At 48.5% G+C, this 16,491-nt stretch overlaps 1 protein-coding gene across 12 annotated transcripts in view; it reads right to left on the bottom strand.

The window, feature by feature from the left end:
* Nucleotides 1-11,018, bottom strand: part of FGFR2 (fibroblast growth factor receptor 2) — a 78,053-nt gene extending 67,035 nt beyond the window's left edge. For 7 of the 12 annotated variants that reach the window (XM_021397736.1, XM_021397741.1, XM_021397740.1 and 4 more), the window contains exons 1-2: nucleotides 10,861-11,017; nucleotides 6,821-7,074 (exon numbers count right to left, since the gene is read on the bottom strand). In XM_021397736.1, the coding sequence (XP_021253411.1) occupies nucleotides 6,821-6,995 (175 nt within the window). In that variant the 5' untranslated portion in view covers nucleotides 6,996-7,074; nucleotides 10,861-11,017. Of the gene's footprint in view, nucleotides 1-6,820; nucleotides 7,075-7,590; nucleotides 7,721-9,102; nucleotides 9,564-9,660; nucleotides 9,805-10,860 lie in introns of those variants that run through there. The other 5 variants (XM_021397742.1, XM_021397747.1, XM_021397738.1 and 2 more) reach the window with 4 other exon arrangements.

Below are 16,491 nucleotides of genomic sequence, written 5' to 3'. Positions count from 1 at the left end.
TCTTTTAGCTGAAAGTCGTATTTAGTCACCGGGCAGTGGAGCTCCACACAGCGAGGCAGGACCACGTACCTGGCAGCAAAGAGGAGCGCTGAGCAAGCCCCAGAGTTAAAGCCAGGCTGGAGGGCTGCCCTACCAGGTGGCCCACAAAGGGTTATTTTGAACTCGCAGACACCAGGGTCACTCGTTATTGTAGCAGTCACTCCCGGGCACCGTGCCATACTAATGGAAGATGGTTCGAATGTTTCTGAATTGTTAGGAGAAGGGCTATTAGCGAGCAGCCACGCACCGCAGATTTATTACAATGCCTCCGTGCTAATCCCGCACGGCTGAAATACCTGTGCTGCCCGGGTGAGTAAACAACATCAGCTGAATCTGGGTACTTCGACACCATAGGATCTAAGCGTGGCTATTTTTCGTGATTAAACAATGCTTAACACAACCAAGCTCAGGAACTACTCAACATTTAAACTTTTAAAAAAAAAAATTATTATTAAAAACAGCTGGGTGGCCTAAAGCAGCCTTCACAATTATAAATGTTGCTTTTCTTGAAACAAATTAAACATTGCAACACAGACACTGAGCAGGGCACTTCGCAAACTGGCAGAGCTGGTTCGGTGCCTGGCTGCCCGGTCCTGCCAGCTGCTCACCTCGGCCCAGCGCGCTTCTCCAGGCCATCCTAAAGAATATAGTGAACCTTATGTAATTATTTGTTTGGTTTTTTTTAATACCACACCATTTTATTGTGTGCAAGAACTGAGTCGTAGCACGGTGTTCTGATCCACTTCTCTTCCACCCAACAGTGGTGGAACCACCTCCTACAGACGCGTCCTGCTTAGTGCACACTGCTACAGCACGCCTGGCTGCAGCATCCAGCCCCAAATCCCATTTAAACTTGGCCACAACTTGGACGAGCCCCCCGGGAGAAAGTCCAAGGTGATAACTACGATGTCACAGAACCCTGTTCCAAACTAACTCACGGAAAACTAAGAGGGAGAGGAGAAGAAAAAAAAACAAACATGATTTTCTCCTCCTCAACCAACATCTCATCCTCCCTTTCCTCCTCATCAGTCCGCCAGCACATGGCACCTTCCCAAATGAAGGCTGTTTCCCCTTGTACAAATGGATTTTCCCCTCCTCTCGGCTTGTGAGGCGAGGCAGCTCGAAATCAGTCAATGTCCCAAACTGATGAGCCAGTTCTTTTGTGGGGGAGGAAAAGCAATAATTACACAGAACTTGCAATGGCATGCGAGGAAGGGAATTAAAGTAGGTCACATCTCCGAGCTCCTCGGCTTCTCTGAGGTTCACCAAATGCTTTCGCTACAGTAATTTTAAAAATACAATTAAAATAAAAATAGCATGGCAGCCGAAGGAAGCCGCACAGCAGAATTCTGCCAGCACTGAGCTCGCCCTTCTGTCCCTCTCTTTGATACAGACAATGTCATTTGTGAGGTGACGTGCAGTGAAAGGACGTGAGCCAGCACAAACTGAAGTCTGTGGGACACATCTCTGTGCTAGGTGCTGGCTGCTCTGAAGCAGGAAACTAACGCTCAGTGCTCCTAAAAAACAGGGTTGCTTCTTACAAAGACACCGCTGATAGCTAAGAGATGGGACAGGACACACTGGACATGTACATTACTCAGTAAATGTACCCCTCAGGCTCCGTGCTGAGCGCTGCCCTGCTCCCCACAGCCATCCCAAGCACAGATTGCCATACTCTGACCAAAAACGCATCTGACCAGGTCTGGTCAAAAACCAGGGAATCAGGTCACACTGCTCCAACACCTCTCAGCTTTTCAGACTTGCTTGGGGTTTCTGGCAACTTTTCAGCACAGATTTTGCATTTAACTGCACTGAAATAAGCTTTCTCTTTTAGTTAAGCCAGGTGTGCTACTGCAAGGAGACAAGATGTAACTTGCCTAAGCGAATGACGGTTCTTTTGAAAAACACGGATTCATATTGCTAAAAAGCACTGCTTCCAAAGGGGAAAGTCTCTGCTTTCACTGTAAAACTTCAAACATAAGGACTCACAAAATGCTTAACAGATTAAAATCTGACAATTAAGGGTTGCTATGTATTTTTTCTCGCATTTCCATCTCTACCTAAATTTGATATTCACACTAAGAAAAAAAACCTGTCTTTGAATTTATTTCCTAAAAGGCAAAGCGATCGTTCCTGCTGAAGCTGGATACAGACATACACTCATTAAGGGCTACGCGACAGTTGTTATTGCAACACCACAACAGTCCATCATCTCATGCATACACAACCTTGCATAACCAGAGCTGTCAGCATTTCCATTGTAAATGCAGCTCTCAAAGGCTTGCAACTTGCCTGTAAAAAGTTACGATAGCCTGAAATTCACTGCACGTCCTCTGCCAAGGAACGACTATTTCAAAATTAAAAAACTGTGTTGCCATTGGAGTCGGTCAAAGAAAGAAAAAAAAACTCGGCATGTTTGAAAATCTTCTGGCTCCGAAAAACACTGAGGGAATCAAATTCCAGAAAATTAGCCCCCCCCCACCCCACACACACACATACATACACCAAAAAAATATGATTATTAAATTGGCAGATAAGTCTGAAATATCCAATTATTTGTGCTGCTTTGCAAAACAGTTGCCATGCTGACCCGTCAGCAGTTTGAAGCATCTACCAACACCAAACACAAATAACAGCCATGCCCGCGGCCTGTCGGCCTGCAGCTCCAGGCCATGGTGCTGCTGAAGGACAGTGGATTTTCAGTGCAGAATGGACACATTAAAACCAATTAAATCTGACTACCTGACCAATTCCCCAGAATCTCAGCTAGCAATTCCTGCACTGGGCCAAATGACTTATGGAATTGGATGTCTAAGTGGGCATCCAACCCACACCTGAATCTGTGGGGATGCCACATTCCTCCGTAACAGGGTGCAATAACTGCCCTCAGATTTAACTGATCAGTTTGAAGCATTAATCATAACTTCTAGGCATTTCTCTTCTGAAAATTGTAACATTGCAAGGGAATTCTGGTTGGATGTTTTTGCATTATTTTCCCTACCCAACCCGGGGCTGCATCTGGGCCCTACAGCCCCTGGCAGGGAGAGGGCCAGGCTGCACCGTGTGGGCACACTGCTCTGGGTGGCAGCAGACATCCCACTGCCTCACAGCCCTCCCTCCATCTGCTGCATGGTCCCTGAGAGACACCCTGCAGGACCCCATGACCTCATCAGGCGGGCACAACGCTTAACGAAGCATCCCCAATCATCTCACCACACTGTGACCACATGCAACGTTAACCTTCAAGCCTGCAGATAACGCAACGTGTTTACTAAAAGTTCCACGCTCCTCTGGGTGCTGTATTGAACGTGTTTGTCTGTTGTTCAGTGTCCATAAACTGAGGTAAAGCTCAGGTGACAAATTGTTAGTCGCTCTGGAGTCCACCATCAGCACACAGCCCATTACAGAAGGCCTTGCTCTCTGCAGCTCCTAGCAGACTCCCAGACAAGCGTTGAGGGCCATTTTAAACTCTGATGTTTTTTTCCACAGGACACAGAATTAGGCTGTCCCTTGTGGAAAGCTTAAATTAGTCCTTTGAAATTTGACCTAAATTAAAAGAACTGAAACACGTTGTTATTGCACCAGGCGAGGGCTCCGAGCGGGCACTCCAAGGCCAGTGTCACTAGATGGGGAAGAGGCTAAATTAGCTGCCCAGCAGAACGATAACACACAGCCTGGGCAAGGAAAGGTCAAGGGAGAGCTTGCTATTTATCAAATTTATGTCTAAACTAATTATTCAGTTCACAAAGTAACCCTTCAACCTATGTGTGCGGTCAAAGCCCTTTTGTAACGTTGGCTGTCAAAGGCCTTCACGGGCTGGGTACACAGAAAGAGAATGGCTCCTTTATGCACGCTGGGGCAGACTCATTTCTAAATATTTAGAAGCAGAAAGTCTTTGTGCTCCCCGGGATAAAAAACATATCTGTAAACACTTAATGCAAGGCAGAAATCGATTGCTGACAGTCTTCAAACTAGCTCATACAGGTCCTGCTTCTGCTCACACCACCTCGGCCTTGATCTTACCATCAAAGCATAAGCAAGCAAGCACCGCAACCAACAATAAACAGACCCAGGATCCAGCCCTGAGTGAGCATCCATGATATCAGTATTGACACTATAGTTTACTATGGCTCAAGATACCCTCTTCAGCATAAATATTTTTACACATCCCGGAGTAACAGTGAATGGTCACAGATCAGATCCAGAGCCGGACACTGTATGAAAGCAGCTTGGAGAAGGCTGCTTCCAGAGGGATCAGATATACTGCAGGTAACAAAGCAAAGCACCTCAGTACACATGCACACACAGCTATGCAGCTGATTAACCCCAGAGATGAATACTGCTTGTGCTAAAGCACGTACTTGACTACAGACCCTGAAGAAAGTGGTTGCAGTGTCCCTGAAGTTGTGTTTAGCTCAGAGATTCTGTATTTCAACCAGGGGTTATTTATTACAGTCAAAGGAACAAAAGCCACAATCTCAATTCCTGTTAACATTGCATGCAGCTTCTTGAATATTCTGAGTCATTAAGACAATAAAGATCAACAATACGAGCACTTAGCACCAAAAAAAAGACAAAATCCAGGGCATGTCCACGAAGGAAGACTAAGGAACAGATCAAAGTATGTCACAAAAGGTCACAGCCCTGGCGACCTTCTCAGCTGGTCCGAAATGTCACTGCTCTATTGACTGCTCAGTCGGCAACCCTACCAAAAGCATACATCTCTGGAGCACCTGACCACCCCAAATTAGCTGTGACCGAAACGTTTGGCATTTACTAAATTTAAAAAAAAATAACAACAATAAAAGTCAGCTTTGTCTTTGAAGAGATTTTTTAAAAGAGCGTTTTGTTCTCCTTTCAGCGCAGAGAGCTTGTGGGTGGCAGTGATGGGACCAATGAAGGTGATTCAGTAAAGACTGGGTACTTTTTTTTTTTTTAAAGAAAGGTTTAACAAAGTACATAAAAGAGGTTTTATTTCCCAAATCCCAGATATAAATCCCACACAACTGCCTGTATTCTACAGCATAAAAGCTCTTATTATACCATTAATATTATACCATTAACTTAGAAGCTCTTTTTCCCCCTTTTTGGTAATGATTCAAGTTCCCACAACGAAAATTATCTCATGTAAGTTAACATTCCTGCCCAGGGAAGAAGTTTTCAGTAGTTTTTAGCAATTTACACTTTGATCCTCACCCACTGGATATTCCTCATGGAAGAAGCATATTTCTAAAAGAAAACTGTTAATTCTTTCCCCCCCAAATTAACAAGCATACATAAAAGATTTTTTACTCTTCTGCCTGCACGATTCATGCAATCACATTCTTCCCGATTTTCCCCCAAAACCAGAGGTCCTCCCTATAAACAGCTCATCTGAAACCAGAATTATCCCTGATTTTGTCACTCCTCTGAAAAGCCAAAAAGGCACCAGATGTGCAATTAACAAATCACACAGTAAGTGGTGATGAGAGTTGAGCTTTTTCAAATTCTCATGTTACCTTCAAAAGAGGAGGGGACAAACCAAGAAGGCTTTGCTATCAACAGTTTCTGTCCATGACAGATGACAATACTGCTACGCCGCATCCATTTTTTCAGGAATGCTTGCTAGGGAGGAGGGCTCATCGTCTCTAAATAATTTTTCCCCTGCCATCAATAAAAATGTACTTGGAACAGATTCTAAAAATGCGTTAGCTGGTGACGTCTATTTTTAGAGGCAGTGGATAGAAACAAATACGTTTTGCATGAAAGTGGATTAAATAAAAACAAGGCTGTATCCCTGGACATGGGTAGGAGGACACAGAAAGGCCGAATTCCCCCCAGAAAGCTTGCCTGGTGAAATATGGTTTATAGGTTATTACACTGTTTTGACAGATACTAGAAATGCAATCACCCCTCCGAATGACAAGTAAAACTGTATGAAAGAAGCCTTGCTTTTCCCCAGGGTGTTCAGAGGGCAGAAATGATCCTACACTCTTCATAAAATCACAATACAAGCAGCTCAGGACAAAAAGAAAAGCAACCCTTCCTTAGCTCTACAAAGAAAAACACTTTGGAAAGTTTGAGGAGGGGATAACCTACAAGAACATACCAACAGGTGCAGGCTCAAAGTAGGAGATTTTATCAAAACGTCTCTTTCAATGCAAAAGTTTCAATTAGTTTTTGCTTTCACAGCAGTAATCTCTCCGTGCCATTCAGATCTCCTCATGTGCACTTCCAGAACCTGCGATCCAGACAGCGCACTGATTGCTCTTGGATATTAACAACAATAGGGAAATGTCTAGCAACCAGCTACAAACACCAATACGCCTGTGACACCTGCCTTTGCAGAGTACCCTGCAAAGCTAAACAATCAGGGCGCGTGATTAAGAACAACTGGCATTTCTTTTCCCTCCCAGCTTTCCAGGTATGCTCAAATCACAGTGACACACAGATATCCAGCAGTGTCCTTCCTTGAGCAGTACATAACAGGTACGTAAAGTGCAACAGGTTTCCTTAAAGACCCATTCCTGAAAACTTTCAGCTGTATACTGTGATTATACAACGCGATGACAGTCCCAAGTGAAATCATTGACACCACTGCTTGCACAAGATTAAATAAACGCACGCTTGCATGAACACAGTCCGCATGTGAATAGGAAAAGCTGGAAAACAACTCTTGAGGGCAAATCTGTTACTTGCCTTCTATTTACCAACGCACGTAAAGCTGTTGACTTCAATTTGAGATGTTGACGTATTTTAAATTAACTCCTTTTGCAGAATTAAGTACTCTAGAATGATTTACCTTCGGGTTCCAAAGTGGCATCTTCGACAACTAAGTTAAATGACGGTCGAGCCAGGGAAAGTCCAGCCATGGTGACCACCACCAGGCAGATAAGGCAACCCGAATCCCAGCTGACCATCTTTTTAGAGTAAGTTCCTGGTCCATTTCCATATCTCCATGTGGACTTTAATCCCATCTGAGCACCTCTACAGGAGCATGGACAGAACGCAGTGCCTTCGGCCAGGGCAATTCCTCCTCACTGGGAACAGCGGCGGCTGCAGGGAGAGAGATTAAATGCTGTCAGCAAAACCATCCTAAATGCAAACCAAGAAAACCCCACAAAGCCCCAAACAGAGCCGAGGAGAAGGGGGGAGGAGGAGGAGGAGGATGGGAAAAATAGTTTTCCAGCTTCAAGAATATGTGAAAAGTGAGTGACTTTTCATTTTCTGTTAGCAGTTTCCATCATCACCTGAGGCGTAACCAAGTCCTCCTTGTTTTCACAAAATCACTTCTCAGCACGTATTTAGAGAGCGATTTTACTGACAGAAAAATATACAGTTTTTAAAAAAATAAAGGCGCACACATGTACAGACACATAACCTCTAACGCTGCAAAATTGCCACAATTATACAAATTATATTCTTGTTATTGTTTGAAGGTTTATGTAAGCTTTTTCATTCCTTCACCGAGGCAGCTCCGCAGGCAGCTGAAGTTTCAATAATTCAGTAGTTTTCCACTATAATAACAGTTGGAAAACGCTCTTTAGGCTCAGACAGCCCACAAAACCTTACTTTGCCTCAATTATTCCAGCTCTCCTGTAGGTGTGCCCTCTTCCACCTCAGGTTGGTGTCTGTGAACATCTGAGCGCCCCATGCAGGTAACAGGCTCCCATCTTCACACTGGTACCAGTTAACTACACTGCGTTCCAGCAATCAAAAGCCATATAAACCTGGGCAGGAATTGCACACGAGACCTCCCCAGCATCATTTTCCACTCACACACGCTCAGCTGCACAGCGTGCACACAAGTGTTCTCTTTTCAAAGGTCCTTATTAATACATATGTTTCAGGGGGGAAAAAAGTTCATTTCATTCCCCATAAAATTACATTTGAATAGATGGAGCTGAGTGCTTTGTTAGCACTGCCATGGGCTGATGGAAGAGAGATGAGAAACAGTGCCAAAGTAACTTTAGTGGATCCCACAAGCACCACACCAAGAGCATCCTCACAGGGCGACCCAACAGCTCACCCCAACAACTACACTGTATTCTCCTCCCCAAAAATACAAGGTGGTACCCCGCCATTGATGGATAAATCAAGCAAGCCATTCAAATCAGCCAACAATTGATCTTAGAAGTAATGAGACCCAACTGATGCTTAGAGAGCACTGGTCTTGAGAGAAACAGTAGCATAAAATCTCTTTTTTCCCTCCTGCCCTCATCCTTAAACAGAAGGGAGAAAAAGAAGAAGCCTGAGCTGCAGTACCACAGCATGCAGAACTCAGCAAAATGAACAAATGTTCTTCCTTCATGGAGCCAACCATTAAGGAGTGTATTCAGACTTCGTCAGCCCCTCGCTCAGGGCTGGAACCCGAGCCCAGCTCCCAGCGCTGAGGGCAGGCGTGCTGCGGGGCATCCTTGGAGCTCCTGGGGTCAGCAGAAGCAGATTTTATAAGAGATCAACTTGGGGAAACGGTTCCTACACAGCATTTCAGGTGAACCCCTGACACTTTGGGGCAAGCTTTTCCCCATCCCAGCTCAACGCTCTGCGGCTCCTTCCGAGATTGAAGCAGAGTGTGAGACCGCAAGCTTGCAACTGTTCCACCTCCAGCAGAACCAGCACCAGACCACTTCACAGGCACTGGGGAAGAGCCCACAGAACACTTCCCTACGAGAGGGCAGTGCAGGTGTGGAGCCAAAGTTCTGTCCCCAGGACAGGTCTCAGCCTCTGACTCACAGCACTACGGCCCCAGCTCTGCAGCTCAGTTTATCCAGCTGTAAAGCGGGTATAAATCCTAATTAACAGGCTGGAGGTAACGCTAATTTAATTTCCATAAATCATCCTGTAAAGCCGGATTAAAGGCTACGTATATAAATGCAAAGCCTAACCATATTTTGGCGGAAAGAAAACATACCAGAACGCTAGCATATATCCCAGACTCTTTTCTAAACAGCATTAATCCCACCTACGTTTCAGCAGCGCAAGACTTCCAGGCTGCGTTCAATACCATTTAGAGTGTGCCTGGTCCTGCCCCGGCGCCCCGTCCCCAGTGGCAGCCCAAGGCCACCTGACAGCGCTGCTCACCTGGAGGCGGCTGCCAGCTCCTGCACTGAGCATCCAGCAGCAGCACGGAGGGACCCTTCCTCAGCCGGGCAACGCCAAATTCAAAGCCGAGGCTCAAGAAGGTGGAGCAAAGCGACAACCGGAGCTCTGGGCCCATCCGCAGAACCCAGCTCTTTTACCACCACGGTTCGAGCGCTGCCCGTTCCCAAACGGAGCGGAGTCCAACGAAGACAAAACGAACCCAAATTCTTTTCATAGTTTGATCGCCACAGCCGCCGGGGGACGGCTCCCTGCAAGGACCTCCTGCGCTGGGTAATTATGTACCTCTATCTCAATGTTTGGAACACAGCCCCAGCATGCTTTTTGGCCTCCACAATTCTGGCTTCCTGACTACAATACCATAATCCCTCCTGGAGTCTCAGACTCAGTGAAAGCCACACGTAGTGTTTATTTTTCCCCTTGAAAGGGAACTCTGTCTCTCCTCTCAGCCTACACTTCGGGGAGGAGTTGTCAGCCCCCAATGATTGATGGCTCTCCTTGCCACTCGCTCATCAAGTCAATTTTCACCTCGTCACATACCTGCCCAAATTTCTGTGCCAAACTGACGAGCATGGGAACGCAGACTGGTTTGGGAGCCCAACCAAATTCCTCCGAGCTCTACTCCAGTTTGAGCACACTCGCGCACAAACAAGTAGTTCTTGTTCAGCAGTGGCATTAATTAAATTCAACGCTCAGTGTTCTTTTTAATCTACTCCCATTGTTGTTTATAAGATGTTTATCACTCCCCAGGGAGAGTCCAATTTGTAGAGCATGTTAACCAAATCAATACGCTGCTCATCGGGCGGCTCTTAGCAGCGCTCTCTATTAGGCGGGGAATAGCGAAATCTGAATGAAATACGGACCTTCCCCCCAGGCGAGCACCCAGCAGCCTTCCCCACAACCATCCAGGCACACCGAGCTTCCCAACGAGCCCTTACGCGTTTAAATACTGACATCTATTCATACAGAGATGCAGACATACGTACGCACACGTCTCCAGCCCAGCTCAATCTCCGAGCAAATCTGAGCATCACAGCTATTAAACATTAATTCTGGAGGACTAATGGGAACCGGCTGGCAGCCTCCGTACTTTCGCATTGTTTGAACTTCTTTCACTCGCTTTCCAGGACTATCCTGTTTTTCTCAAGTCTTTTACCACTAAGAGATGAGGAGGGGGGGGGTGGAAATCTGCATTTTAATTGACATTCCAGAGAGAGAGAGAAGTCCAGAGGCTGTTGATTGCTGTCTATTCAGCCCAAACAGGCTTTTCAGATGAAAATGAGTAAAGGCTAGTGGAAGATTTACAGGGATTTGGTACAAAGGAGACAATGAAGTTTTAAATGTTGATAGCGTTTCACACCGAACGCATAATGGCTCACTGTTTGAACGCGCCGTTTTGCATTTAAACCCATATATCATCGCGGATTTCTTTTTTTTTTTTTTTCCCTCCCCCCCGTGCGGGACGGGGGCGGTTCCGTGCCGCCGAGCATCGCGGCGGGGCAGCACCTCCCGCTCCTCCGCGCCGGACTCGGGGCTCCGTGCGGAGCTCCCGGAGGGAGCCGCTGCCCTCCGTGCCCCTCAGCCCCGCTGTCACCGTCCCCTAAAGGTTTCGCCGCACCGGGTGGGACCGCAGCATCCCGAGCCTCCCCGTCCCGTCGGGAGCGCCGCGAGCCCTCGCTTCCTCGGGGTCGCCCCATTCCCCCCCCCCCTCCTCCCGCACACCCCCGGCCGTGCCATTACCTGCAGCCGGAGGGCTCCGCGGGAAGGCTCCGCCGAGGCGAGACGCCGAGCGGCGGCTCCGCGGCACGGGGGTACGAAGCGCTCCGCGGCCGCTCTCACTCGGCGGGCAGCCCCGGCGGGGCGGGCTGGGGGCCCCGCAGGGCAGCGCGGCGCATCCCCCGCGGGGCTCGGGGCTGGCGGCGGCGGGGCGGCGAGGCAGGAGCCCGCCCGGCGTCCCGTCCCCTCGCTGCGCTGCGACGCTACCGCCTCACAGGGGCGAGCCCGCCGTGCCCGGCGCCAGCAGCCTCCTCCCCCGCGCGGGCATCGCCGCGGGTCCCGCTCCGCTCCATCCAGCCGCCCTCCCCGTGCCGCCGCAGCTTTGTCAAACCGACAACCCCCCTCCTTTTTTTCCTTTTTCTTTTTCCCCCTCCCTCTCTCTCTCTCTCTCTCCCTCCGCACGCTCCTCCGACTCCTTCCTCCCTCCTCCCCTGGTCACTCCCCCCGCTGCAACCCGAGCCGTTTCCTGGACGGCGCTGCTCGGCTCTGCCAATCGCTGCGGCCGCGGTACGGAGCCCCTGCCCCCGCCGCCCAGCCCGGCCCGGCCCGGCCCTGCCCCGTCCCCGCTCCGAGAGCGGACGCTGCTCGGCCCGGCCCGCTGCGCTGCCCGGTGGGGAGGGCGAGGCGGCCTCCCCCAGCCCAGACGCAGCCCTCACGCCCTGCCGGCACCCGCACTCACTCACGGTACCACCGCCGCCACCTGACTGAGGGTGGTATCCAGAAGAGTTCGTGGGACCGGGGGCCACAGCAGCGCTGCCCCAGAGCGAGGGGGTTATTGGTGACACCCCGCAATCACCGCCCGAGTGCACAGCGCGGGGTCAGCTGTGAGTGCGGGTGATGTTTGAGAGCAGCAGCGGTGCCCGAAGAGGGACAGCTGTCGGGTAGTTCTGCACACGCTGATTTAAGGCAATCCATAATACTGGCATCTAAAATTGAGCATAACTTAATCAAGCTTTTACTTTAGATACCATTAACTAAAAGGTTGCTAGCGCGGTCCGTGCAATGCTTGCTCTGTAGAATCAGCCTGACAACTGAATCAATAAGCGGTGCTTGCCTCAAATTAAATCAGTGCTGATCAATGGAACGTTACTGAGCACAGCTCTGCCGTGCGCTGGGTCTGTTCCGCGCGATATTGATCGGGGGCTCTCAAGGACTGCGGCCGCACAGCAGTGCCGCTCCGTATTTACACGCTTTCGAGCACCGAAAGCTGAAAACAAGTTTCGTGTGCACCGTGTGCCTGCCTCCCAGAAAGCGCTTTCCCACTGCCACCAGCAGCAGTGAGGGGCAGCAGACAAATGTGTAATCGATTGGAAGCGCGGGTTTCATTCTTATTTTGTTGTTGTTGCTCCTAAAGCAAGAGACGCTTCAATGTTCTAATTGAGGAGCTGCGATGTCATAGTCCGGATCCAATTTTCCCAGCTCCAGCCATGTCCACTGCCCATTGAAAACACCCCTAATGCATTCTCACATAAATTATTGCCCGACACAGGAAGCTGCAATACCTTTCCCCATTCATCGGTATCTTTGCATGCTCTGAAAGAAAAGGAAGCATTCCACTAAAAATGACAAATCAGAACACCTATCCCCGATGTCTGGAAGCACTTGTCAGAATTTATTCTTTTTCGGGATGAAAAGATAGCAGTCTATCAATGGCACCCTATTCTCTCCAAGGAGCCGCATTCTCCTCAAGTGGCCCACAGCCGCCCGAGTCCTCCATCTGAGAAAAGCAGAAGCATGTTTGGAATTAAAAGGGGGGGCGGGAGAGGGGGGGATCAATTCTGTCATCATATTTAGGCTTCAAGAGATCTCAGTGGGCCCAGGGAGCCTTTCACAGCAGCGAGGCCGCTGAATGAGGGCATAATCTCTTTACAGTTTTTTCCTCCTCCTCTCAAAGTGGCTGGGATCCTTTTTGTGAGCCCTCCTGCACGTGAATGGTGTGGCTAATAAGCCTATTAATGAGGTTCCACAGAGGAGTGTGAATAGGTAAATAAGCCCCAATCTGTTGAGGTTCAGGAGCAAGGGCAGTAAAGCCATCACGAACTAAAGGTGACAGTTTGAACTGGAATAGGAACAACAGCTCCAGGTTTCAGGCGAAAGAAAGGACAGACAAGGCGCGCATTCAGGCTCCTTCTACCCCCTACCGAGTTCTATTTTCTTTCCCATTCTTCCTCCTTTATAAAATGTCTTGAGTAGTCACCCCTTTTTTCAAAAGCTCTTGAGACGTCCTTTTTCATCCTGGCAATGATACATCAATAGGGAGGAAGGAAAATGAGGACACCAATGCTCCTTTGCACCGCTACTTTCAAAAGCGCCAGCGGTGCCGTCCCCGCGCATACGGGGGCGGGGGAGGAGAAAGCAAGTTAAATTGAATCTTTCAGCGCTGCCAGCCCTTTGTCACCGCTGTCAGCTGGGCCGCGGGTCCCCTCCGCAGGCTGCGGCGGTGCGGGGCAGCGCGACGCTCCCAGCTGCGGGGGCACGGCCGGGCCCGGAGAGCTGGGGATGCTCCCACCCGGCGCAGCCCCACGGCGGTAACGTGCCGGGCTCCGTGCTGCTGGAGCCCACCTCTCGGAAGGAGCCGAAGCAGAAGACAAAGAACTTGTGTCTGTTGAGAGGTGAGGTGAGGCAGGCGGCTAATTCCGTGGAGCAATGTGGGAAAAGCCACCTTCGAAAGAACCACGACGCAAAGCTGCCGAGCACTCCTCTGCTGTGCTCCTCACTGAGCCTCTGACGTGCTGGAGATGCGGTCAAGTCAGGGCCCCGTGGATATCTGCTCCTCTACGGAGCTGCAGCGAGGTGCAAGGCACCGTTCCTCACAGCGTGGGGAGCAGTGCTCCAATACCAGCCCGCCCTGCAGGCGCCGGGCTTGCTAATGTGCCACGTCTCTATCGGATGGAAATAGAAATAGAACAGAGAACAAAGAAGAAGGGAATCTAACAAAGAAAAAGAAAAAAAAATTAAGAAAGAAGAAAGAAGAAGAAAGAAGTGAAAAGGGAAAGAAAAAGAGAACTCCACACATTAAAGCTCTAGAGAACTGCAGGGAAAAATCAACTACGTCCTAATCGAGCCATGCACACAGCTGAGGACTCAGCTACTCCACAGAGGACAATGGGAAAGCAACATTTCTTCCCTGTTATTTCTGTCCTCTCCAAAATTTCTGCTTGACCCCGCTGGATACAAGTAAATATTTGTCCAAGATATATTTTCTTTGAAGTTCTTCTACAGCTAAGTGCCGAAACCCAAGCTCTGGCAGCTAAAATATTTACCTCGTTTACAAAGTATTTCATAGAATCATAGAATGGCTTGGGTTGGAAGGGACCCCAAGGATCAGCAAGTTCCAACCCCCCTGCCATGGGCAGGGCCACCAACCCTAATTAAGCATCTAATACTAGACCAGGCTGCCCAGGGCCCCATCCAAGCTGGTCTTGAACACCTCCAGGGTCGGGGCATCCACAGGCTCTCTGGGCCCTTCCCTGGTAGTAGCAAACAGTTTTTAGGGTGCCAAAGGAATCCACTTCTGAAAATCTGGGCTCAGTATATCACATCCTTTTCTTTTCAAAGGTAGGCAAGGTTGCTCTGTATGTTTGTCAGAGACTTAGGGGAAAATAAGTTCATGTTGATGTAAAAACAAGCCCGTTCTGATATTAAAAACTGCTACTTCCATCGCCAGTCCTCGCTGTGTTACATCAAGATGCTGCTAAACTGAAAAAACGAGAATCTATTTAAAGACAGTAGATCCAGTAATTATCCATGAAAGTGTAAACCATCGGCGACCAAGTCCTTTTGCAGCAAATCGTGTAGGGGAACAGGGTTTCCATAAAGGAATGGTTTTACTAGGTGTTTGTCAACAACAAACCAAACTCATTCTGATCTCCCTCTCCATTATGCACAACACAATCTAAAAAGAGAGTAATGCCAGGCAGTTGGAGAACAGAGATCTTCACCACCGTGCCCTTGAGTCCTAGCACTTTCTCCAGATTGTTATGCCTCATAGCCACGTAACCTCTCCAGGACTCCTCATTTTTTATGTCTTAAGGTAAAGATTCAAAAAATAATAGTTGCCATTATTAAATGCTGTGAGATATATTGAAACAGAAAACGTGGCACGTTCTGGTCAAGGTATTACACTGGGTAGTGGGCATTTGGTGCTTTCTGCCCTTCTACATCAGCTTTCCTAACAACCCTGGGAAAGTCACTTAATTTGCTTATGTTCAAACTTTCCAGCTATGAAATGAGGATAATGGATATTTCCTGTCTCCCACCCTTTATTCATCTCATCTATTTAGATGGTAAGCTCCTCATCTCAGACAACGCTTTTATGCAAGGCTTAGAACAATAAGACACTGAGCTCGGCTGGAACCTCCAGGCACTTCCATAATGCAGATATTGAATACTAAATTATCAAAATAAAAGAAAATCCTCAATTTATTATGTATTCCCTCATAAAGAATTTGTTACACAGTGTCCTACAGAGCACCTCTGGCTCCTGGGGAACAGCATCTCTTCTAAAACAGGGGAAAGCAGCACTCATTGGTGAATGTCTTTGCACAGTGAATCCCCTAAGCAGAAACCAATTGAAAAAAAAACCTCAGTGCTGAGGAGGGCACAGCGAGACAGAGGCAGACTTATGAAAACAAGAAGACAAAAGCTGCAAAGACCATTTGTCGTTCCATTGCAGATCTTGAATATCTTTGGCTTCTTGGCCAGCGCGCTTTTCATTTCTGTTGCCAGTTGATCGATAGGTGCTGGTTTGTTTCACTAAAGCTCTGCAGTCCAACCAGACTGACTGGTGGTTGTGGCAGCTTCCCATGCAACGTTATATCAGATGGGATTTTGTTCCAGTGACACCACAGGGTTCAGCAAGCGGGTGGTGACATCTAGGCACAGCTCCTAGCAGAAGGTGTCCGGTGGGACTTGCACCAAGGCTCCTGCTCCAGCTTAAACCCCAGGAGTGGCAGGAGGCTGGGTGGCACTGACCCACGGGCGGGCTGTGCTCCTCCTCCTGGGCAGGGTCCCTCACATCCTTCACTGGAGGGCTGAGTGTCCTGAAAGGAAGTCATAGTGAGGGGCGGGTCAGCCAGGTAACAGTGATAGGATGAGAAGTAATGGCTTGAAGTTGCACCAGAGGAGGTTCAGGTTGGATATTATGAAAACCTTTTCTCAGAGAGCAGTAATGCACTGGTACAGGCTGCCCAGGGAGGTGGTGGGGTCACTGTCTCTGGAGGTGCTTGAGAATCATGGAGATGTGGCACTGAGGGACATGGTTAGTGGGCATGGAGGAATGGGTTGGGATTGGGCTTAGGGATCTCAGAGGTCTTCTCCAACCTTAATGATTTTATCTCCAGCTTTATCATGGAGGCCCATCTGCAGACACCAGCCAGACCTAGTGGCTGAAGCAGTTACAAAAGTAAGACAAAGTCATTTTTAACTTTCTATAACCCTGAAGAATATGTTGGTAATAAAGTATGAAATGCGTACATCTAGCATCCTTTCTCATTCTTCTCAGCCCTCAAACTTCTGCAAGACAGAAGTCCCTAGACACTGCATGTACTCTCTTACCACCTTTCGCGCACAATTTCTGCCTCCTCCTAGAGTTCT

This window comes from Numida meleagris, chromosome 5, assembly GCF_002078875.1.
Source record: "Numida meleagris isolate 19003 breed g44 Domestic line chromosome 5, NumMel1.0, whole genome shotgun sequence".
Lineage (NCBI taxonomy): Eukaryota > Metazoa > Chordata > Aves > Galliformes > Numididae > Numida > Numida meleagris.
Note: the sequence above shows the minus strand (reverse complement) of the source record. Positions and strands in the feature narration are given on the sequence as shown.